A 26,900-nucleotide genomic window follows, 5' to 3' on the forward strand; every position below is an offset into this window, starting at 1 on the left:
TTGTAATTCACTTAACATTAAGCAGTTTCTTATTATCTTACTCTGCCCTGTTCTTTTTCATTGTAAACTCATTTAGACGAATCTCAGCTGTCCAGCTAGACATAGAAACATAGTACATTATTCCTAGAGAAAAATTATAAAAGTTTAAATTACTCTTCCACTTCCAGAAGCACAGGAAAGACTTATAAATACTGTACACACCCACTGGGCACAGATCCCTACCCACAAGGTTACAGTTGGAACTCCAGTTCATTATTGCCAAAGGGCTGCCAATGCACAGTACCAGAAGTGGGATGACTTTTATAAAGGGGATTTATTGGGGATAATAGCTTACAGTTCCAAGACCATGAAAGGTCCAACTCAGAGCACCATAAGAGGTGCTTTCCCACCTAAGTAGCTGCCATGTGTTGAAGCAAGATGGCCACCTATCTCTGCCAAGGTCTCCACTTTTCTGCAGCTGTAGGCAAACCTGGCATACAGGTTGTCTCTTAATGGGCCTTTTCTTACAGTCTCTGTGGCTCCACCTTCTTCCCAAATTCAGCTATAAGCTATCACGTAATATGCGTCATCTCTCCCTAAGCCTCAGCTCTTTGAACCTCGCAGGGGTTCTCTCAGCCCCTCGGCTATGGGCAAAGCTGTTGTCTTTTCTCTCACATGGCCAGATCAAATATGGCAGTTTCCTTTATCTGTGCCTGAATCTGTGTCTCCATTTATATCATACCCAGCAAGAGGGTGGAGACTCAACCTAAGTCATACTTCACTGACATAGTCCATTCAAAAGCCCTGGAGTGATCTTATCAACAAATCTATTCAAAGGCCCTTCAGCAAAATTTAATGCAATCAAAGGGTATCATACCCACAGGAATAGGTTAGTTTAAAAACAATCTTTCTTTTTTTTTTGCGATTCATAAAATAATATCAAACTGCCACATCTGGTTTGACTGATTTTCAATTCAGCACTTCTTTTACTGATATTTTGCCCTCTTCCCCATCCTTTTCTTTTCCTGCTACTATAGTAAGTTGTTTAAAAGCCTATGCTATTACCTGATAGCAAACTTCAGGCAGCCCAGAAACAATGTTTTATTCAACCATATGTGTCTTGCATGGCTCAAATACCTGCTAAAAATGTGTTAAATATATCTTAGTGATAATTTGTCAATTTTTAAAAGGGCAAAACTCCCTTTATTTTTCTTATTATCTGTGTTCAGTAACTCATTTTTAAGGAAGCCCATGTTTTTCCACTTTCGTTGCCTACGTTCTTTGAAAATTGCCATAAAAATCATTTTCCCTGTTTACAGAGAAAACAGACAGTCAGCTTCTATGTTGGAACCAAGAAATGACACCAAGAGTAGATAATATCAGCCTTCAGAAGCACATTCAGATAAAAATGCAAAGATGGAATGCTTTTAGCAGCATCAGGTTAACAAAAACAAAAACAAGTCACATAATTTGTGACCAAATCCTACAGATCACAACTGAGTACAGATAATACTATTCTCTGAAGATCTAGATTTGCCTTGGAGCATGGGTTTCTTTAATACTTCAGCCTCTCTAACTGTCATACCACATCAGAAGTAACTTCTTAACACCAGTGGCAGCTGTTGAAATGTTCTCTCAGCACCACCCAGAAACTATTGCTTTCCTTCTGCCTTTTCCAGCCCCCACTCTAATTCTGGTAGAGGACTTTTTCCTGCTCATTTCACAATTTCACAGTACCTTGCCATTGCTGCCTCCCTTGTTCTTTGCCTTTATATTTCCTTTGGGTGTTCTTGTCCGACAGAAATCTAGAAATTCCAGCAGCAAAGAGGACACTTGGGCATTAAATGGCCAAACAGAGTTAGTGAAATGCAAGATTTCTGGTCCCAGATGTAGTCTCTGAAGAAGTAGAATAACTCATCTTTCAACCAAAGGTTTGTTTTTCTATCTGGTTATAGGCCCTTTCATCAGGATGCAGAAGTTACATTTCTCTTGCGTGGCACTCAGAAGTCATAGCCATATATATCCATGACAGGCAAAAACCCCAGTGAGGATATGCTCTTTCAAACCATCAGAAACTATTTCTCACATAGAAACTAACCTTTGAGGGAGGAGAGTCTATCTCACAACATTCTTACTGAGAACACAATTTTAGTCCCAACTTCATTTATTTAATCACTTTGTAATACTGTTTTCATCTGATTAAGAATCCAAATACCCAGATCTTAAAGACACTATTTCTATATACCATAAGCTTAAAAATAATTTTGTTTGGTCAATTTGGTATGTCCCCATCTCACTCTTTAGACTCCATACATTTTCTCTTCAACACCTAAGTATTACATTTTCAAATTCACAACCAATTCCTTCAATGTAACACTTCATAGGCCTTGAGGTGAGAGACATCTCTGTTGATATCACCCACTGAACCCCACCATCCTCACTCATCCCTGCCCACAGCTAAATTACATTTCTCAAGTTTCCAGGGCAATCCATTTTTTTCTTATTTAGCGTTCTCCTAATGATATAAAACAGTCTTCAATCTTTCCTTGGAAAACAATTCCTTCTATTTATCCTGGTCCCTGTAACCTGTTGTGATGGTTAAGTTCATGTGTCAACTTGGCCAGGTTATGGTGTCCAATTGTTTGCTCAACAAGCACTAGCCTGATGGTAACTGTAAGGGTTTTTCATGGATCTAAATCAGTAAGTTGATTGCCTCTATTGCTACTTAAGTTTACAATCAACTAAGGAGATTCCCTTCTACAATGAGAGAAGGCTCATCATTGTTGAAAACCTAAGATGAAGTGATGATTTCAGTGATCAGGAGAATTTCCATGTCTATTTCAGCCAGCCAGCTTCTCCAGAGGAAATCATCAAAAAACTTCATTGGAGTCTCCAGCTTTTAGCCTGCCCTACAGAATGTGGACTTGTCCATCCTCACAGTATGAGCCAATTCCTTTTAAAAATCTCATATTTATCTATGTATATCCTGTTGGTTCTGTTTCCCTAGAGAACTCTGAAAAATACAGCCGCCCTCACATATTTTTAATTTCCAAACTTCTTAGATTAACTTATAGGTTTCATAATTAACAATGCACACCTACTATTGCTGAATTTGGCTAATACTAAGTACGTTTCAGATTCTTATCTTTACATTGCCCAAACATCAGTCCTATAACTTAACAATGCAAGCAAAAAATGATCCAGTAAACTTAATGACCCACTGGGAAGGCAAAATTAAATGCATATAAAGAAGCATCTGATTCTCTTCTCTAAGCATGTAATAGGGCATTTCCAAGAGCTAGATGAGTTTGAATATTTAAACTTTGAATACACCTTAAAACTATTCTGTAAATTTAAGGCAATAATCAATACACAAACTAATATCCTAAGGGAATGTTTTCAATAGTGGTTTCTTGCCTTCCTGCTTGGAAAGTATAAAAATGTTCTATCCAATCACTTCAAAAGCAGTCATGATAAAATAGCTTTAATGTAGATACAAAAAGAATCATAAAGGAAATATATGAAAGAATGACATGATATAATAAGAAATTGGTTACAAGACTTCTTTTGAGCATATTATATAGACACTAACAAAGATTTCATTTACATTCCAAAACAACCCAGTAAGCAAATTCCTACCTACATGGTGAGAAAAATTGTTGACACTGAGAAGTCAGTAGGTCTGACAAAGGTAAATAACAGCATCCTTTGGCATGTTAAAGTGGTTTCAAAGAAAATATTGTGCTTTATCACCACACTGATAGAACCAATTAGAAACAAAATTTTATAGATCCTTTTCAACTGTCTGGTAACTCTCAACCAAACCAAGAATTCCCTGAAAATATCCCTGGTTCCTTTTTATGGACAAGAAATCTGTTCCAACATATTACACCATAATTGGTCTCCCTTTGACTTCCAACCATTTTAAGTGGAAAATAAGTCTTTACTCTTTTCCACATAGCAGTTCTTTAAATGTATAACATAATAATACTACCTAGTAACAAGATTTTCAAGTTTAAAACAATCACTAAGTTCCATCAACAATTCGTCAATGAAAGTAGCAACGGACCTCTCAGCATCTTAACAAACATCTCTTAATTCAGTATCTCTTAACCAACTTCAGTTTATTGACATTTTTCTCTAGAGTTTGGATTCAGAATGAACTGGATACTTCATTCCATGTGGTATCTGATCAGAGAATAAGCAATTAGGAATGATTAACTTGGCCTTGAATCCTACATCTATAAATTTGGTCAAGGATGTCACCTTAGCTATATTTTAGTAGCCTAGAGATAGCAACATTATTTTTGTGAGCTTCTATCTTAATAAAATGAGTGGATAATTTTCATATGACCTTCTGTCAAAAGATAGTTTTCATCTTGATCTGTTTTTTCCTATTAATGCCTTCTTAGTGATCTAAGACTTTAAATGCCTTCTTCCCTGATGGAAATGGACTCTTCTTGCCTCTCCAGACCATCTCATAACTGTAATTCCAGTATCTCTATTATTTGAGACAAAAGGTCCTCACTCCCTTTCATACCAATCACGTTTCTAGTTAAGGCTGCCAATAAGTTGACTGAGGTAAGAGATGCATAGGTTTATGATAAAGGTCTTTTCCTTTTGAAAATTGAAATCAGACAAAGAGATTTCATTCTTCTCTAGTGATGGAACTATGAGATGTGAGATGTAGGCACTGTTAACAGAAATGCCGCTTAGTTGATTAAACTCAGCCTGAGAAAATAAAGCCAAGGTGTAATGAAGAGCAGAGAACATCCCGGTTCCACTTGTCCCTGAAGCTTAGCTGTACCCTTAGATTCTCCAGGGATACATGAGCTAATAAATTAAAGCAAAAAACAAAACAACAACAACAACAAAAACCTTTGTCATTAGCACCTAAAAGAGTGCTAACTTATTGATTTTGCTATCTAAGATTTTTATTTATCCCTTCCAACTTTATGTGTTTATAACAAATTGCCACAAACTTGGGCTAAACAATACAAATTTATTATCGTACAGTTCTATAGGTCAGAAATCTGACACAAGACTCACAGGACTAAGTCAAGGTTTGGCCAAGTCTGTGTTCCTTCTTGGAGGCTCTAGGGGACAATCTATTTCATTACCTTTTCCAGCTTCTAGAAGCTGCAATCCTTGGCTAACGGCCTCTTCCTCCATCTTCAAAGCAAACAGCACTATATCTTTCTGGCCAATCTTTCATAATCACTTCTCCCTCTGACTCTTACCTCAGCTGGAAAGGTTCTTTTAAGAACTCAAGTGATTACATTGGGCCTACCTGGAATAATCCAGGACAATCTCCCCATCTAAAGCTCCTTAATCAATTTGCAAAGTAATATATTTACAGGTTTCAGGGATTTGAGTGTGGACATCTTTGGGGAGCCATTATTCTGCCTAACTCGTATCAACTAAAAATGAGCAAAGCATTCCATCTCACATCATCAAACTCAGTGATAAAAACAGGTTGAACAAGAGACATCAAAGATCCCCTCTATGTTAATAACAGTAATCATACAAGTAATAACATAAATAGACATTATTTGGGAGCAGTGTTTGATTAGAAATGACTCCCTCAAAACTGTTTCTGGAGAGGAAATTTCAGCTGTTTTTTTCTTTTTCTGAAAATGAGTTTGGAGGTCTTTACTGGATTTCCTCAGCATACAATCAGATTGCCATCTTTGAAATGTAGAATTAAAAGTATTTCCATATCCACAGACTTGAAGCCTGAGGCTGCTCTCATTCCTAAAGTATAGAGTGTAAACACAGCATCTCTCTTTGTTTTACTAATTGCTCTGTTTTCCCAAGCTGCCAGCACAACATCTGCCAGGCCAGAATGTACTCCTTCCACACCCCATAGAACCATGGATGGATAAACGACCTCTCCATCCTGGTATAAGGGCAAGCTCTTTCCAGGCAGCCAGCAGGGAATTTTCAAAAGACAAAGACTTTAAATAGAAATGAAGCTGAACCCCTCAAAATCTTTAGAGTGGTTATGGTGTTGTTCATTCTGTAATGATCTCATACTGCCTGCAATTTTATTGATTTTTGTTTTTCAATAGAACTGTTAAAGATAACAATTCTAAGATGGGCAGAATGCGGGCAGATGCTCACATTCTCACACACAGTTCTGCCAAGATATTTTTACATCATTCTGCATATAAAACAAAATGAAGACATGTGTTACAGATTCATGCTACTGGTACCTCCCCTCTCCCCTCCCCGGAGGAGTTTATTGTAAGCTCATTTCCTGGATGAAGTATTAAAACAATCCTACCTAGAAAAAAATGAACAGTACTTCCAAAATAAAAGAGATTTGCCTCTGAGAAAACTTATAAAACATTCTTAATTACCAAATCTCATTGAAATGGCAATTTGGGTCATAGTATCCAAATGTCATCCCTGCTATTTCTAATGCAAAATAAACATCATGCCACATCAACTGGTTAAGCATCAAAATACAAAATGCTGCAACAGCTTATGCTCTGTTGATGTTTATTCATCTGCTGTGCATCAGAGAGGCTCATTTCAAATATGGTATGAAAGAAGGAAAAGTAGGCAAAAAAACAAGCTCAGAGAAGACTTGAAATAAGTTGCCTCAAGAAAAATTCTTTAGAAGAAATACCACAAAATTATAACCTTACCTTGGGAGACTTGGACAGATACACTGGTCTCTTTTCCACTGAGGTTAGTGGAGTTAACTTTGTTTCCACCACTGTGGGATGTTTGGGAGGACGAGGTGGAGGATGCAAGAAAGAGCTTTCATATCTCCGCATCATATAATATTGTTCTTCAGTGATCTCTTCTACCAGAGTCCTGACTGGAAATGATCCTGTTTCCCGAAAGAAATTACTAACTAACTGTACAGTCATATTCAAGCGACCAAGAGGAATTTCCCAGCACTCCCTGGGATTGGCAAAGTCACTTATGAGTAGATAAGAGTCTGTGATATTTTCCTCCAACCTCAGTCCTGGGGTAGCAGCCAAAATGTCCTCTTGAATGGAAAGATCTCTCACAGACACCTTCACATTGAAGGGCAGGCAGAACTGTGTACAGAGCTCAGAAATTTGATACTGTTTCTTATCATGAATCACTTCTACAAAACCTCCTTCCACATACAAAGGCAGAAGTGCAGCCTTGTAAGACTTTTTAAGGATTTTTTCACAGGCCAGAATGTTTACCACTGTTTTTATTCCCTCACAGAGGACTTCAGTAGTCTGTGAGTGATGTACTAGAAACTGGTCCCCAACAGATATGGATGACAGCTCATCATGAGGAGAAAGAAAGGCTTTGGTGGCCACCACATGGAGAGACTCCTTTTCACTCTTAGCTATCTCTAGGTCATAGACGGTTGGGAACTCCCGGGGTCGTCGCTTGAATTTGCCTTTATAGCTAGTGGGGATCAAGAAGTGTCTTTTAGGGAAATTGCTTCTAATCTCTGAAGCTAAGATCCTTGATGATTGGTATTTTTTGTGGATCACAATGGTTTTCCCAGGCCGTAAAATGCTTCTGGGCAGCTCATTCCCATGAGGACCTTCTATGACTTCAGCTACTATAGGGAACTCTTTATTGGTCATTTCCAAAAGATCTTCTGTAGATAAGAGCTGAAGAAACCAGTTTGCATCATAAGAGTCAGTAATGTCTTTGACTTCAACATCTAAACTGGGGAGGATGCGGACTATATCCTTTCGAACTGAAAAAAAAAAACAAAGACTGTGACGTTTTGTGATAAAAATGTTTGCTGTGAGGTAGTATTAGAATCTCCTCCATGCCAGAGTTAAATTTAATAAAAAACAGACTTCTGATGATCATAATATTACAGTTCTTACATGTAATTTCTTTCTTTCATATCTTAAGATGAAATTGAGGGAAGTGGACGTGGCTTGATTGATAGAGAATCCACCTACCATATGGAGGGTCCAGGGTTCGATCCCCAGGGCCTCCTGACCTGTGTGGTAAGCTGGTCCACATGCAGTGCTGCCACACTCAAGGAATGCCATGCCACGCAGGGGCTCCCCTGCATAGGGGTGCCCACACACAAGGAGTGCACCCCGTAAGGAAAAACAGTGAAAAAAAGTGCAGCCCGCCCAGGAGTGACGCCACACAAACAGAGAGCTGATGCAACAAGATGACGTAACAAAAAAGAGACACAGTTTCTCGGTGCTGCCTGATAATGCAAGCAAACGCAGAACACGCAGTGAATGGACACAGAGAGCAGACAACGGGGGTAAAGGGGAGAGAAATTTTTTTTAAAAAGATGAAATTGATGATATAAAAAATTAACACTCATAAACCCAGTGCTCAGCTTAAGAATTAGACATTAACTAGTACATAGGAGCCTTTCAAAATCACATCCTCCTCATACAGGCCAAGGAGAACCATTCTCCTGAATTTATTGTAAATAATTCCTTTGTTTTCTTTATAGTTTTATCACATCAAAAATATATGAATATATTGATATATATGTGTGCATGATTATCATTATTCATGGTAGTTATTTCTATAAACATGCCACAAACACTGAATTAGCAAATATTGAACCATTGCTTTTAGGGAAAATACAGGATTAGGTTTCTGTGAGCCTTTGGTTATGATCTTTTCATGAACTAATCAGTATGTAACTTTGTTTTGTGTGTATTTCTGCTTAAAGACATCTTATTTAATACACTGTTGATTTTTTAGCATTGAACTCATTGAGGTCATTATGCTTGGGGGCCCATTTTAAACAATGATATCACCAACAAAAAGCACAAAAATGATAATTTATAATATGGTACTAAATTTACTTTAAAAGGGGCATTTTTTAACAGAATGAAAGCTGAAACAAGAGTTCAGAACATTGCCTTATTCAATCAACTTCAGTTGGGACATGTATGTCAGGAAATCAGATTTGTGGCTCTTCTGCAAGTCTACAAATGACTGCAAAAGTGCTGTGAATATGGATTTGTGGGCTACAAATAAATTTTAGCAAATAGGCAAATTTGCAAATATAGAATCCACAACAACGAGGATAAACTGTATAACTATGTATGTATGCACATGTGTGTCTATTTCCAGATGGTTAATATCATTTTGACTTATGTTCTTGAGGTTCATACTTTATATGTAAAATGAACTTAGAGGAAAGTTTTGGTACTTCACATAAAACTCTTCATGCATACAGTTCAAGACATACATTCTTTATACAAAACTTCATTTTGTAAGGTAAAATAACATTGCAAAATTATGGGATATAAGGTAGTTAAAATTAATATGGAAAAGGACACCAAGATGCAATCTTTTTTCAATGTGAAAATTCTTTCTTTGCAGATGCTGCACTAATGACTGGTTAGAAAATGAGTGGCAGAAGATGAGTCACAGTCAGAGGAGTCACTCAGGAGCCCTAGGTGTGCTTAAAGGATACTAACCAATGTATTCTTTCCTTAATGGGTCACTGGAGACTAATGATTCTCTTTATTATTTTCTAAGCACCAACTGTCCCAAAGAACTATCTTTGAGACTGACAGAGACACTTAAAATATTAGCCTGAAATCATTTATATGCTTTCCATGTACTACCCCATGTAGAAGCATTACAAATGTCTTGCATTAAAAATAGTTATCTGTTAATAGTAACTTGGCTTTTATTTTCTTAATTTACTAACAAAATAATTTATAGCATTCTCTTAGTCCACTATGTTTCCAAAAATTTACAGCCACCCTTCTGCAAATATTCCTTCTTCCTTACATGCTGTTGAAACGAACAATTTGGAAGTACTAGAAGATAAAATTTCCCCTTACAACACATTATCAATGTTATTACTCTTTATATTATTATTTATGCAGAATCTAAAATCTATAACTCTAAAATTAGTGTCCTATGTACAGTTTAATAGAGATACTGAAGACATAGCATGAAAAAGTGTTTTTATTTTTGGGAATGTAAAAAGGTAAAAAGTGAAAAGAGGAAAAATCAATAATTGAAATTCTGTAAAAAATTGTAAATATTCTTCATTTTAAAGGAGGGGGGGCACTGATTTTCTTACAATTATTACATCATTTTATATACAGTTCAACATCCCTCAACTTTTTTTTTTTTGCAGTTTTGGTTATTTGGATCAAAATGAGCTAGATGTAGCATTCTAGAGCGACCCTTAGAGAGTAGAGGGGCTTCATGGTCTCATGCCATTCCTCAGCTATATATTAGTAGAATAGGTGACATCCAGGACTTTCTGGGACCTCTGAATTGATCTATCAGAACATTAGCCCCTAATGCAAGCTGGGCCACAATCTCTGTTAGGGCACTGTTTTGGACTGAATTATGTTCCCCAAAAGGATATGTTCAAGTCCCAACCCTCAGCCAAATGTGAACTCATTTGTAAATAGGATCATTGAAGATGTTATTAGCAAAGATGAGGGCAAATTGGATTAGGGTGGATGACTGGCATCCTTATAAGGAAAGGAAATTTGGACACAGTAAGTAAAAAGCAGATAGAAGAGAGGCATGTGACAGAGGAAGAGACTGAAGTTTTCGCACAAGCCAAGAAACATGATGGGTTGCCAGCCACTTCTAAAACCCTACAGTCTTCAGAGAGAGCCTGGCCCTGCTGACAACTTTAACTGGACTTCTAGTGTGCATTACCATGAGGCAATAAATGTCTGTTTTTTATGCCAAGTAGTCTGTGGTGCTTTGTTACAGCAGCCTGGAAAACTAAGACAGGCATGGAGGGTGCTGTGAGGCAGGAAGGATCTTGGTACCTTTGGAGACCTTTATTACTGCCAGAGAAAGCCACCAGGCAAGACCATGTAAGCTCTGTTTAATTTTTCCTATCTAGTTTCTGACTTATCTTCAATACTTCTGTATCCAAATCCACTGAAGATATGTCCTCTGACTTGACATATCAGAAACATTTGAGAGAGTAAATTTCATTCTATTTTATATTTTCCTCCCTTGTATCCTCTTATTGTACTTACCATCCTTCTGTTTCTTTGCTGATTTCTTCTCCTTTTGTACAACCCTTCCCATACACATACACACACGCACAGCCCCTTTAGTGTGTCTTGGTTCTTTTCCTTTCTTGATCTCCACTCATGCTCATGGTGATCTAACACAGTCTTGTGTCTTAAAGTTGTATGTTGTTGACTCCCTTAAATTTTATCTCCAGATGAACAAGTCTCCTGACCTCCAGATGCCTACTGACATTCCACTTGGATGTCCAATAGATATCTCAAAGTTAATATGCCAAAAATGATATTCTGATCTCCCCCCACCCCAAAAAAGTGATCTCTCTCTTAGTTATTGGAAAATCTATTCTCTTTGTTCAGTCCAAAAATGCTGGAGACATCCTTAGCTTCTCTCTTGCTCTCACACCTAACATCCATTATCTCAGGACCACCTTGCTCTATGCCACATTATCTCACGCCTGGTTTACTGCAGTAGTTTCCTAACCAGATTCTTTATAGTCAAACTGCAATAGGACAGCCAGATTCTTTTTAAATGTTAAATTGATCAAGTCTCTCTTCTGTTCATAGCCCTGCAGTGGTAGTCTTTCATATACAATAAAAGCAGAAACACTTACCACAGTCCCAGATTTCTCTCTGATCACATCTCTTACCAAATTGCCTCACACAAACTCACTGCTACTTCCCTGTCCTTCTTGTTGTCAGTTAGGTCTTTACACTTCCCTTTCCTCTGCCTTACTACATTCTTCAGCCAGGTGTGGCCATGGCCATCTCCTCTTCTTCTTCAAGTCTCCTCAAGTGCCATCTTCTCAATAAGACCTACACTAACTCCTCTATTCATAAAGGTACATCCAACCCTGCCCCTTGCCCTGATCTATTTTTTCTATTTTCTATGTCTCTTTCACCTTCAATAATTCCACAAAATTACTAATTTATGATATTCATTGTTTATTATTTCTCCCCAGTCAGAACATATGCTCCACAGCAATAGGGTTCTTTAGGTAAGTTGTTCATCAATATATCCCATTATCTAGAGTGTTATCTTGCATTGAGTAGGTACTCAATCAATAAATTTAACAAATGAAAAACAATTGCCAGACCAATGTCCTTAAGTGAGCATTAAAAGAAATATAGAGGAAAAGTGGACTGTTATGTAAAATTTTATTGGAACAAAAAAAAAATGTTTTTAGTGCTAAAACTCCTGCTATAAATCATAACATGTATTTTACATTCCATTTAAAATGTGTCTCTTAAGGTTGTAGTTTTTCTATGCAATGCAATAAATATTTTTTATTGTTAAATTTCAGCAAAATAATAATGTAGATATTTTAGGGAATAAAATATGGTAAAGTGAAGTATTTTTCAGCCAAAATTTCATTTAGTAAAAAAGATTACATAATGCATATATAACCATGATACATTTGCCTTAAGAGAGGACTCAATACAGGGAAAGCACAGCAAGTAAAAATCAACAACTCTCATTAGATTCATCAGAGAATTGAGGCCACAGGGCAAACCATTGTCCCTAAGATTTGAGAGAAAGGGAATGCAGAGAATCACAACTTTCTAGGAGCAAAAACTGCTACAGGAGCCAGAAACTGATAGAAAAACTTTTTGGGTAATTGACTAATTGCTGAAGACTGAGCATAGACTAACAGAGATAATAACTCCTGGGGGCCCAGCCCACCCTTATGAGGCCCCCATAATTTCGTGAGTTTTGCCTCCACCAGGTTCTCACAGTGAAGATCAGAGAAAAATCCCTTTGTGCCTCCAACAGGAGAAACAGAAAAGTAACTATTTTGAAATATGTCCAGAGCACCCTGTTCTCCTTAATAAAGACTGGCACTCAAGAAAAAATTATTTTATGAGAACCTAACTGATGTGAGGGATGGGAAATACCCAACTCCAACCCCTTCTGGCAATCCTGTCACAGAGGTGAGGGAGTTGAGGTGAGGGAGCTGACTTGTAAAGGTCACAGCCTAAGAACAAAGACCTGCTAAAAGACTAAGCCTAATCATGGGAATATAGAATGCTTCTCCTCCCCCACATCTTACCACCATATCAACAGATCATTTAAGAGAAAAGAGTCTGTAGGGAAACCTGAAGACAATAGGTGAGGCAAAATCAAGGCCACTGGAGGACCTTTTAGTCTCTGATACCAATAACTACAACAAACAGCAAAATAGGCTAACTGAGCCAAATAAACAAAAAAATCTCATGCTGAAGACTTGTTTACCTCAATTTCTTTTACTGGATACATCAAGTACAGCTTTCAACAAAAATATTACAGGGTGGGGTAAAAGGCAAAACAAGTATCAGAACCAGATACAGATTTATCAGAGATTATGGAATTATCAGGCTGAGAATTTCAAATAACTATAAATAATATGCTAAAGGCTCTGATGGAAAAAGTGGACAACATGTAAGAACAGATAGGTAATGTGAGCAGAGAGATGGAAACTTTAAGAAAGAACCAAAAGGAAATCCTGTAAATAAAGAAAACTCTGTAACAGAAATGAAGAATGCCTTTGATGGACTACTCATTAATATATTAGGTGACTAGATGTGGCTGAGGAAAGAATCAGCGATCTTGAACATAGGTAACAGAAACTTCCAAATCTGAAAAGAATAAAGAAAATAAAATAAGAAAAACAGAACAGAATATTCAAGAACTGTAGGACAATCACAAACATATAGCATATGCATAAAAAAATACCAGAAGGAGAAAAAAGAGAGAAAGAAGCAGAAGAAATATTTGATGTAAGAATGACAATTTTCAGTGACACAAAACCGTAGATCCAGGAAGCCCAGAAACACAAAGTAGTATAAACATCAAAAAATCAACATCCAAACCTATGTAAATCATATTCTAACTGCAGAAAATAAAAATTAAAAAAAGAGAAAATCTTGAAAGTAACCAAAGGAAAAAATGCCTTACATATTGAGGAACAAGGATTAAAATTTTCACAGGAGTTCTCTTCAGAAACCATACAAGCAAGAAAAGAGTGGACTGAAGTACTTTAAGTGGTAAAAGAAAAATCTACCAACCTAGAATTCTATATTCAGCAAAATTATCCTTCAAAAGTGAACAAGAAATAAAGGCTTTCTCAGATAAACAAAAATTGAGGACATTTGTTGGTAGTTGACCTGCCTTGCAAGAATTGTTAAAAGTTCTTCAGAAACAATGAAAATGGTACAGGTCAGAAACTCAGATCTACATAGAGAAAGGAAGAGCATTAGAGAAGGAATAAGGAAGGTAAAATAGAATCCTTATTTTTCTTATTCTTAACTCACCTAACTAATAACAATTTGTTCAAAATAATAATAGCAACACTATATTGGATAATTATAGCTTATGGCTAAGTGAAATGAATGGCAGCAATGTCATAAGGAATGAGAGGGAGGAATTGGGAATACTCTTAAGGTTCCTGGAAGCAGTACAGTGTTATTTGAAAGTGGACTTTGATTAGTTGTAAATGTATATTGCACATTATAGGGAAATCACTAAAAGAATTTTTTTTTTAAAGTATAATTGATGCTCAGAGAGGAGGGAAAATGAAATATATGATATTGAAAACAAGAGAAGGAAAAGAAAAATAATAGCAAGAGAGTGGAATAAATAGCACATCCAGTTGTGGAATGGGGATAAAGAGAGAGATTATGAAAGATATGGAGCGAGCTGCTACACAGTATATCTTGGGAACATAGATTCAGGGCACAACAGAAACTTTCAGCAAATGATCACTTTCATTATTCACACAAGACAAAAGGTCCAGGAGAGCAGGGGAAGAAAACCCATGATGGCTGGTCTCCCAAGGTGGTCAAAACTGCTTGGGCCAGAGTTGGTAGTTGGTAGTTCCTTATGCCCTACTTCTCATTAGAGAAGAGAGACATATCTATACTGTTTGAGTGTATACAGGAGAGGACCCTGTCACTGAGAATTCCTACCTTGATTAGCATCTGCTTGTTCCTGGTTTCCAAGTTTAAGATCCGGTCAGACCTTTTCATTAGACTTAACATTGCCTCCAGGTTGTGGAACAGAAACAGCACAAGAGAAGAGGGGGTGGGATAGTAGAGGGCTGGGAGATGGCTGCTTAGCATGTGTTCAAGTCTTCCCTAGCAGATATGGCCACAGCGAATCTCTCAAGGATGTGAAGGAATTATAGACCAAGATAGGGAGGGAGAGAGAATATTTAAGCAAGAATACCATGAGCAAATTCAGAGGTGGAAAAAATATTCAGTGATTAACAAGCACTCCAGCCTTGAGATTTTAAACAAGAGCACGGGATCTGAAGATGAGTTGACCCCTTGAAGGCTGAGGAACATATCAAGACTTTCAGGAAGAAATCCAAAATACTTGAGATTAAGAAAGACCAAATTAAAATGAAAATTTTGCAGATTCATTTGATAGCACATGGGAGGAGAGGCTAAAGCCAAAATGTCAGCCTTTCTCTACTGACTGCCCTGAAGCCCACTGATACCCAAATTACAGATTCTCAATGTGACTTATTAATTCTGCATCTACTTCAAATTTTATATATTTCTCTCTCATATAAGTTAATATATTAAAACAGAATCCTTCTTAGTTTATTATACACTTCTCTTTATTTTTGCATCTGTTCTATGTTTTCCATAATTAAGAGTTAAAATTAAAAATTATGTTTATCTAAAGTTACCTAGAATTTGGAAATGGCTTCCTCAAGTTTTTACACTGTAAGAGACAACTACTTTTTTATGACACATTTTGTTAAACCTAAGGATCTCTCCAAGAGAAAAATAAGGAAAATGGTAACATTGTTTTGTTCTTGTTTTGCTTACAAAACAATGTTACATGCTGTCATAAAAATATTAAAGAGTATAAGAAAAAAATTATAATACTTTACAAATTTACCAGTTGCAGATTACATTATATTTTTTACATATACTTCCAGTAATGTGTATGTGTGTGTACATTACAAATTCTGTAAACAAGCATTTGTTTCTTTTACAATTGGAAAAATATAATATCACCCTCATCCTCCCAAAGAAAGGTTAAATTAGAAAATTTATTTTCCATAAAATTTATCTTTGATTCCAAAATGCTAGAGAGATAAAAACGCAGCAATTCAGAGCATGAGAGATATTCTAGGAAATACTTATTTTAAATTTTCTAATTTCAAACTAAATCGAGTAAAAACAACATGTACTTATGCATCCTTCCTTTAGAGCTCCCAAATTCTCTTCCGGGGTAACCGTGAATTGTTCGTGCCTGGTATATTTTCTGGTTATCCAAAAGGTGCTTTTGTGAAAAACAATTGCCATTGCATTTTTCTCTAAAAAGGTAGTGCTGGTTTCCTCTTTTCGCTGCTGAGTCATTTCATTAAACTTTATCTTTGTGCTCATTCTTTGAGGGAAATTCCCTTCAGTTAGGGCTAATGTCAATCGTAATGTGGTGCTTTTCTGCATCACCCACTGCAACAACCCTCTTAGGGAAATTTGAATTTCCCAAGGAAAATATAAATAATTACATTTAAGCTTGATTGATGTTGGGCAAAGCATGTTTCCTTGGACAGTTAATATTCAATTCTGAAATATTCTGTCTCAACTCAGCATGTGAGGACATATCCTTTGCAATGGTGTTGGAGATCTGCCAAGACTGTCTTATTCAAGGCTTAAAGGCAAGATGATAGTTTCTAAATATTATTATTTCTAAACAAGGCTTGTAAATTTTAGCCTTACAGTTTCTCTCAACTTCTAGTTCTTACTGCATTAAATAAATAACTTAGATATTTGTTGGACACTTTCACTTTCTAAGTGTGATTTTGTATGTGTGTGTCATTTCCTTCCAAGATTTATTTCTTTTTCTCAAAATTGTTTTCATAAATTCCATCCCACCTGTCAATTACTCTGTGATTTTACCTTTTTGCATGATACTATTTAATATATTGTAATTTTTTAGACTCACTAGTAGTTGCTGACTTCCAGACTTTTAATTTTTTAAAAGCCTTATTCCAGACTTTTTTTTTCTATTCATTTAGCTTCATCTCAACATAACTAGAGAAGCTACACTGTGAATTTCCATTTTGTTAAATTATTTTCTTCTGGGTCTTCTGCTGCTGTTTGTATTTCTAAACAGAGAAATGTGCCTTTTGGACTGCTCTCTAACTTTTGTAGCACAAAAAATCACTGTGACCCTCACTGAGAAATTGAGTCATTTAAAATTAATATACATACATTTGTTGTGAGTTTATTTATAATACTACTATCATTTAAGTTTATATTTAGTTTGTAAAAACTAAGAAAAGTGAATAACCATTGAACTCATCACTCTCTTATTCTAGATGATACACTTCAAGATGTTTTCTCCAATTATGTCAATAATTGTTAGTCTAAAATAAATATTTATGTATATAAAATTTATCTAAATAAATAAAAGTAAATGTAAACTAAATATGTCATATATACTTATAGAAAGTGGGTGAAATTATACCTTCCTCTGCTTGCTGTTTGATATTTCTAACAGTAAAATTGCAGCCTAAAGGAAGAAGCAAAAATGGAAGTTGGCTAGGGTATCCACTTGTTCTAAATATCATGTTTAATTCACAGATGATGTATTTCTGTGGACACATTAGGAAAAATGAAATAAAAATTGAGTCTGTTACATGAATATAAGTGATAACAGCTTTGGTACCATGAAGTGACTATTCTCCTTACCTATTTCATTCATAAACATGTCATCAAAATAAATCAAATCTGGATGTGGTAGGTAAAGTTCCTAAATGGAACACATATCCAAAAAAATTATTTTAATTTATTTATTTATTCATTCATATACTCTGTTGAGTACTTATTGAACACTTACTATATCTAAAACATTGAGAAAATAAAAATACATAAGAAATAGATTCTGCTAATTTATAAAATTATAAAAAATTTGGTTTACTAAAAATATTAAGTTTATATATTATGCTCTTTATTATTTAGCAGTCTGTGCAATGAGTCCTTTGAGGGAATACTTTAAGCTTAGGGAAATATCTGAGCTTGGGCTAATTTAAATATATTGTGATATATGTGAGTAAAATAAGATGAAACATAATCTATTCCAACCCTTTCCTCCTTCAAAATTTATCATAGTGGTAGAAAGAAGAAAAAGAAAGAAAACAAGAGAAAAGGGGCAATGAATCTAGGCGATATCTGCATTTTTAATCTAAATGAGGATAGAAATCAGATGGAAAAATGGTAAATGACTTGCAGACTAGGAAAAGTAAAGTCCATGGCTAAGGAGGCAGAGTCCAGTGAAAAGGGAGATTTGTTTAATTTCATTTTATTTTTATCCCCACAGGATCTTCAAAAGGCTTAGGAAATGGAGGCAAATGCCCCTCTGAAAGTGTAAGAATTACAGGCAAAAAAAAAAAAAAAAAACTATAAAAAACACAGAACCCAAAGAAGTCAGATAAGATGCAAGGAACAGTAGAAAATTTAAAAGAAATGTAAAATGCTCTCAGAGAAATAAGATATTGCATCCTTAAAACAACAACAGGATAAAATTTTTAAAAGATGTAAGAATTACATCTTAGAAATTAAATATGACAGCAGAAATATGAAATTCATTATACCAGTTGGAAATGTAGTTGAGGCGTTTTCCTTCAAGGAAAACCAGAGACAAAGAGATAAAATAGGGAAGAAAAGAGTCCTATAAGATCAGTGTGGGGGCTCCAACATGAGATTTGAAGCTACAGAAACAAAGAGAAAATTGGCTGAGAGGAACTTCTCAAAGAAATTATCCCAGAAATGGAATGTCTAAATTTTCAGTTTGAAAACTGCCATCACAATGAGAGAACAGATCCCCAGCCAAGCATGTTATTGTGAAACTTCAGAACATCCTGGATAATCTCTAAAAGGCAATATTGGAAGCTACAAGATAAGGGAACAAAGCTTTCAAAATTCTGAGGGAAAAGTTATTTTCAACTCTGAATATACAAGTAATCAAACTACCAGTCTTATGAGAGTGTAGAATAAAGATTTTTCAAACACGCAATTTCCCTAATGAATAATTAATTGCCTAATTAATTAATGTCCCATTCCCCTTTCTCAGGAAGCAAATGAAGAATGGACTCCTTCAAAACTGGAAGTATATCAAGAAAAAGGAAGCTATTTGATTCCACATGTGACTAGTTGACACAGAAGCAAGTTCAAAGGGGAGCCAACAGAATGATTTTCAGTGATGTCCCAGGACAGCATGTATAGCTTCAGCAGGTATGAAGATCCTTGGATTCAGACTGGAGCACTAGAACGGAGGATTCTAGAAGGAATAATTTCAGGGTACAAAATAATAGAAGAGATAAGTTTTCTGACAGTTTGGGCTCTCTGGAAAATTGCACAGAGTGACTTTTTTGCAGAGCTGTAGGAGAGCACGTCTCTACTTGAGAGAGTTGAAGAAAACCAAGCAATGAAAACAAAAGGGACATCATTATAGGAAAAAGAAACAGTTATGCAGGAATAGAATTATACTCATAATTCATCACTGGGTTCAACAGTGAAAAACATTTACACTGTCAAAATAATGAAAATACCAATGCTTAGCCTTCATTTGACATATACTGAGAGAAAGGGAAGAGAAAGTAGGAATGTAAGGTAATTAAATCTTCATCACCAGCAGTTATTGTCTAACTTAGAAGACCTGAGAAATAGCCATATTCCTATATTATTTGGAAATGTGAATGCAAATACCAGAAAGCAGGGGCTAAATATTTAAAGGAATTAATTCTGAGTAGCAAAAAGTGAGGGAAATTTGGGACTAGCAAAGGGCACACAGCTTGCTGATAATTTCTTTTATAAGCCTTTTTCCACTATTTGACTTTTTTGACTTTGATAAAAATTGAAATTATTTTTAAAAATAAAATGAGGAAAAAGAAGAAGGCTAAGAATACTAAAAGGTTAATGCGTTCTTTTTCCTATTCATTTATCAACCATTACACAGTATTTAAATATAACCTTTCTGATATCATCTTTCTGCTTGTCTGGTTTCAACCCCTTGCTTATAAAATGAATTCCTGTTTCATATATCTGAGCAAAAACTGTAGGCGCAAATTTTGGTAGACCATACGCTGAGGTTTTCTCTTAAAAGGAACAGGAGCTTTCCAACTCTTCTATAGTTTCATTTATGGAAAAAATAATTATCAATTTATGCATCAAAACACAGCACCATTTATACATTTTAATCAGCAAGACTGCCTTTCTTTGGAAGCAACTTGAAATAGCTGCCCCAATCGGGGAACAAAATTTTTCATATACAAATGTTATACATTCCATTGGTTACAGTAATATGAATGTATCTTCCTGTGAAAGGCACAAACAGATCTTGATGTCACTTGCATGAGGCCAGTAGTTAGAACTTTTGAATTGTTAGAGGAGTTGCAAGCTATAATGGGGATTTTCACCAAGAATTTTCAGGAACAAATATTTCATTTAAATACAGTCTACTAATTTTCTCTTTATAGAGTCTAAATTATCACATTAAATAAGTGTTAAAAACGAATGCTGGGGAAGCAGATGTGCCTCAAGCGACCTCCCAAGTGGGAGGTCCCAGGTTTGGTTCCCTGTGCCTTCCAGAGAAGACGAACAAGAGAGCAAGCTGGCACAATGGGCAGGCATGCCTAGCTGATGCAACAAGTAGCCACAAAGAGATGATGAGAGACACAACAAAGCAGTGAACTGAGGCAGCTCAAGCAATTGAGCTCCTCTCTCCCACATGGGAAGTCCCAGGTTTAGCTCCTGGTGCCTCATAACAAGAAGATGAACACAGAGAGCAGACAGGAAGCTCAAAAACAGTGAGTCGGGGGAAATAAGTAAATAAAAATGAATCTTAAAAAAAAAACAACCAAGGCTAGGAATATTCCCTTTTCTCTGTACTTACTTGCTTTGTTCACTTTTCACAAAACAATACTGCATAGCTTCCAATAGTTCTTTATCTTTTTCATCTAGCTTTTTCCCCTGTGGATCCTTTAAAACTTCCCATTCCCCATGCAGACTTACTCTTTTTCTTGTCACTTTAGAAAGGAAGGGTGAGAGGCAGGGAGGTTGGTTAACTCTGCCAGGCCTATATGAAAGCTTTTTAGCAATGTCCTTTTGATTTCAAGGCAAATTTGAATCCTCAGTTTAAGAAAAATATTATAAAACAAGATGACAATTGATTCAAAATTAGTCTACATTTTATATTTAGATGAAAAAGTCTACAACAACAAAGCGTTTTTAAAGCGGGCATTTTGTGTTGTGCATTTCCAGGGAATTTTTGCAGTAAGGATAGAGCAACCCAATCCCATACAGTATCTGTTCTGAAACTGCTATAGTATAAGGATTAATGTTTAAAATAATTCCTAGGAAAATAAAATATTCAAAATAATTAAAATAAACTTTTAATTTAAAAATCATTAAAGAATGGAAACTGACTAAAACATTTTGTGAAGGATTTCATTTGAACTAAAGCCTTTCTTTTGGGATCATGGTTAGCAGGGAAATACAGTTCACTCCACCTAAATACCATTCAAGCCAGAAACATAGGATTCAGTTTGACTTCTTTTCCCCTTCTAATAGATCTTCGAATCCTACCAATGGAATGTCTAAAATATCCAATAAGCCAGCTGTTTTTCTCTATTCCCACTGTTAACACTGTGATACAGTATAAACCTCCAGGAGCTAGACACTGTCTGTTACCTGACATCCCAGTGATCATTTGCAAATGCAAATCTGACTCTGCCCCTCCTATCTTAAAACTCTTTATTGATTTGCCTTAGACCAAATTCCAATCCTTTAGCACACATTCAAGCATTCCATGATTTAATCCATTTCTCTGTATACATTTTTTTCATATTTTTCTCAAGCTGTTCTCTTCTCTCGTATCTCACACCAACTGCTTTGGAGCTCCCATCTCATTTTAACTTTCCTGTGTACCCACAGGCTGCTCCCACATCCCCAACTTTGTTCCTTTTTTTGCCTTTCTCCAGTTCATCCTCAGGTCATTTTCTCAAAGAAGCCTTTCTTGATCCCTGATCTAAATTCATTAAACATTGTAATAGCCTGGTCCATGTCCTTAGATTGGGGGTTGGCCTTCATGTGTCATCATGTGTTGGGAAATGCTAATAGTTTTAGGAAATTAACAAAATTTAATATGGGAAAATGTTATCCATTATTTAGGAAAATGGAGGAAAACTCAATTATCAATTTCAATTGCACATTTTGGGATAGCTAATAGAACACTACCATGGAGTCTAAAATTTGCTATGGTCTTTTTTTTTTTTTAGAAAATAGTCACTGCTTGAATGGAGTTTCTGAACTATAATTTTTGTTCAAATGAATTGAATGATTTTTGGTTAAATATTTGTAAATAACAAAATTTAACGAACAGTTCTAAAATCTACCCAAAGTCCCAAAGTTTCTCTTCAAATGATTTCATAATTTTATGAATGACCAACAATATTCATGGGATCAGAAATAAATAATAATTATAACTATGTTACATATAGTACTTTATTTCATTCTCAATACCACACCAGCATGGAGTGAGTATAGCTCAGTGGTTGAGCACCAGCTCTGCATGTATGAGGTCCAGGGGTCAATCCCTTGTACCTCCTAAAAACAAGCAAACAAACAAACAAAAACCACCAAGAGGTAGGCAGAAGAAGTGACATCATCCTCTTTTGCACAGCCACAGAGAGTTCAATTGGCTTACCCAAAGCAAAGCCATCAGCTTTGGTATCAGAATATAGAACAAAAATTAGTATCCAAGGTTTTTGACTCCAAGTTCACAATCCTTTTGCCCTACAACTTGTTTTACTTATGTGCCAAAACTTTGAAAATTCAAGGTATTTATTCCTTTCATGATCTCTCTTGGTGTTTTATTTTAGAATGCAAAAAACCCTATAAAGATTTCATATTAAAACACACCTATCTGTGCATTAGTTAATCATATTTTCCCTTAAGTCAAAAGGACCTCCCAGCTAATAGAAAAGATTTTTGACCAATGATGGATGACTGGGGGTAAAAAAGCTGTCGCTAAAATAACACTAAGGGGCACATTAAATAAATTTTTCAGTCTTCCATCTTTTATTGATTACCTCTGTACAAGGAAACCTCTTTCTAAATGAATATGTTCTATTTTAAAGAAGAAGAAAAAAGAACTTTTTTATGACCATGTTTAACTGGCACTGATCTTTTTTTAAAGTATTTTAACCTGTCTGTACCTGACAGTTACAGTAACTTATATTTGGATAGTACCATATAACTTAAAATATATGATTACAATCAATCAATTTGATCTTGGCACTGAATATGTGGTTTTCATGTTTATAGATGAGGGAGCTAACTTTCAGTTGGCTTAATGGGCAAGTCAGGTTCAAATCATTTCTCTTTCCCAAATCCCATAATGCTTTTACTCATAGAACATCATTCTCAGTAGATACTTACATTTCATTACAGCTTGAATTTCATAAACAGGCTTGAGAATCAGAGAGCCATAGAAACCTTTTGGGAATGGATTTGTTGAGTCCCATTTATTTGAAAAATCTGTTAGCTTCACGGTTCTTGTTCTGTTCTTGGGGATCTTCCATTCAACAATCTCCTTTAGGGTATAAATGTGTTCATCTTCACATTCATAGAATTCTCCTTCTTGTGACAAAGGCAAAGTAAAGGAATGATTTTGATGATGCCTTACTACTCCACAGTTTACCATCATTTCTCCATTGAGTTCTTCAACTGAGTTGAGCATGATTTGCTCACCCTGCTTTATGATGAGATTCCCTGGTTTTATATCCTTCTGATGATAGAAGCAAGGATGTCCTAGTCTACTTGGTCCAATATGAATGGTTCTTGTAATTTCTTCCATAGTAAGGTATGGAGTTTTATCAGCCACAATCTTAAAAAGACCTAAGAACAGAATTGTGCAAATTAAAGACAGTTCGGAAAATGAAAGTTTTCTTTTTAAAAAATCACAATGAGAGAGTTATAAAACAAATACACTATAACTTTTAAATGAAATTTTCCTTTTAAGATTAGACATCCTTGAAATCCTGAATTCCTCTAGGTAAAAATTTAATGTTGTGACTGCAGATTACCAGATCATCAGGCAGGCGACATAAATGGAGTCAAGAAAGTACCTTAAATTTGAAAAGATCCTGTTCTTAGAGTTTGGAAATCTGGATTGAGATACTGGCTCTGTCCCTAACCACCTGCCTGATCTTGAGCAAAGAATTTAATCTCTCAAGATCACATTTTTGTTGGTTTTTTTTAAGTTTTATAATATAAGAAAATGCAATAAATTGAGCTGCTGATTGTATTAGGTCAGTGAATGTGTTTTCTGGAAATACTAAAATGAAAAAAGGAAACTGATTGATAATCAAATTAACAATTAGAAAGGAGTATAGAGCCAATTTAAGACTGCTCAGAGACATTAGGCACACTGTGATTTTAAAGTGGGAACTACAACATGCAGAATTTCCCAAATTTTTTTGATTGTAAAAACTCTGAGAAAACATCTATTACTATATCACAAGATAATATATCACAAAAAATCAGTGCTTCACCCATGTATGCATCCTTGGAAAATGCCAGATTAGATAGTTTTTCTGGTTCTGTCACTAGATTATGTCATTCTTACTTCTCATTAACTTCTCTAATTTAGCCACAATTTTATTACTTGAATTGGTTTCCTTTAACACTGTCAATCACTAATACAAAACATGTTTATTTTACGATATAGCTTTTTATGCTTGCATGTCAAAGCAGTTCTCCTGTCTGAATTATTTTGTTTTTATTTTATTCATTTGTTTTCTTCTTTGTATTTTATGGATGTATCAACTTTGTAGCACTTAAAAAATTTAGTCATTGAGTATATTTTAATAAATTCCAGAGAAAATAAGAACAAAGGGAAAACTAGTTAATTGTTTTCCTAACTTCAAACATAAATTGATGTTAATATTAGATATACTAGCCAAGTATAAGTTGACAGTAAATAAAAAACCTATTAGAATGATATATATCTTGGAAAAACCAGTAATTAAGTTAGTCAACAAATATATTCCATTTACATTCACCTATATATCAAATCTTTATTAAGCAGGTTAACTGGCTTTTATGTATATTTTGGGTTACTATACAAAGACTTATGATTAGTTATTTTTGAAATCCATTTTTGCTTAACAAAAAAAAAAAAGGAATTTGGGTTATTTTTAGATATAAACCTGAAAAGCTAGAAGTGATCCAATCTTAGCAAGGAATGACTAAGGAAACGTGTGTGCAATCTCCCTGAAAACTTTAGGAATTGAAGAGTGTGCATTCACGGCATGGTGTGTTGAACACAGAATGGAAAAGAAACATTTACTTTAAATTTTACTTCATATTTTATTATGTCTCATATCAGGGAAAACCAAATAAAATAGTATTATTGAATTCTTCCCAGTAAATTAATTTATGTGTGTGTGCGCACACGCGCGCATGTCTAATCCCACTCGTCTGTCTGAAGATTTATTTTCTAGGAGTCCACAATCATTATCATGGTATATCATGGTATAGCAGCAGTTTTTGTGAAATAAGTTTAGAAATATATCACCTAGAATCTCATAAAAGGTAGAGACACATAGTTTTATTTCTATCCTAGCTATATTGACAACATAAGTCACAGAAAAATTAATTCAGGATCTTCTTTCTTGGGGAATAGGTTCACCTAAGGTAATAACAGACCTAAAATATTACGAAGTAAAAAAGCCTGGAACCCTAAGGGCCACCATTATTTCAACTTAATCACACTCTTCAGAGCTGTCTTGTTGGATATCTCTACTGCAAGAAAATATATCTATGAATCGGTGTGTTTCCCCTTAGAAGATGATGAAGTGTTCAGTTTAGCATACTAAGTGGCAGAGTTTAGGGGGAAATGTTTGATTAACTTAGCTCTGCATATGCTATAGCAGCCAATCCAAAGAGTTCCTCCTTATATAAAGAATCGTTTAATAGATCATATATTAGGCAAGTTTTTTTGTTTTTTTTTTTAATATGATGTCATACTGGGACTTCAGTTTCACAGTGAAGGAAGTTAAAGATAAAATAAAGAAGCACCATCAGGCCTAATCAGCTCTAAATATGACCAATGGTTCCTCCATCCTTTTCATACAAAGTATAATAACTTTCTATTGGGGAAAATATGTTTTTATTATTCTTCCAAAGAAAATAAAATACATTTCAGGAGCTAAGAGAACATGAGAGTGATTCTAAAATTACAAAGCAAATATGTAATTGACATAAGTAAATGAAAAAACAGAAAGAAATTTCTACCTTTGTTGATCAGCTATTAGAATTGTTACTTTTGGAAGAGGTAAAATTGTTTACAAAGAACATGTCATTTAAGAAACAAAAATTATAAGAATATGCAATAAATTGAGCTGCTGAAAATGAGTCAGTACAGAATTTAGTCTTTTAGATCTTTTCCCTAAATTTTAGTTTTGTTTTTCTTAACCAATTCTTAATGATCAGTTTTTTCATAATTATTAAAAATAATAGTAAAAACAGAAGTTTGTTTAAAAGTTTATAAGGTTGGACAATTATTTCATATGTGTCTCTTATATTCACACTAATCTTCTGAGGGCAATAAAACAAATATTACCAGGGAACTAAAAATGGTCAAAATGTTCACAGCCTGTAAATATCGTTAGAACCTCAAATTGGAGCTTTGAACTGCAAGCTGTGCTCTTGCCATCACTCCAGGCTGTAATCCTGTTAAATGTTTGACTTACAGGGGCAGTGCTCATGAGAACAATATGTTTATATCCCAGTTCACAAAGCACATGTGGGTTTTCATCAACAGAGCCTCCCATTTCATGGATTAGCCTTTTCAAAACTGTCCACTGTAAGAAAAGCAAAAATAATTTCCTGTTCACTCTAAAGAATATTTTTTAATGCTTTTATTTTCTCTTCCTCCCTCATCAATTACCACCCAAATTGGGGGTA

At 35.2% G+C, this 26,900-nt stretch overlaps 1 protein-coding gene across 1 annotated transcript in view; it reads right to left on the reverse strand.

The window, feature by feature from the left end:
* Positions 1–26,900, reverse strand: part of THEMIS (thymocyte selection associated) — a 210,680-nt gene that overhangs the window by 104,457 nt on the left and 79,323 nt on the right. Inside the window, exons 3-4 of the mRNA XM_004469492.4 lie at positions 23,370–23,828; positions 6,633–7,681 (exon numbers count right to left, since the gene is read on the reverse strand). Coding sequence (XP_004469549.2) covers positions 6,633–7,681; positions 23,370–23,828 — 1,508 coding nt within the window. The remainder of the gene's footprint in view (positions 1–6,632; positions 7,682–23,369; positions 23,829–26,900) is intronic.

This window comes from Dasypus novemcinctus, chromosome 11 (assembly GCF_030445035.2).
Source record: "Dasypus novemcinctus isolate mDasNov1 chromosome 11, mDasNov1.1.hap2, whole genome shotgun sequence".
Lineage (NCBI taxonomy): Eukaryota > Metazoa > Chordata > Mammalia > Cingulata > Dasypodidae > Dasypus > Dasypus novemcinctus.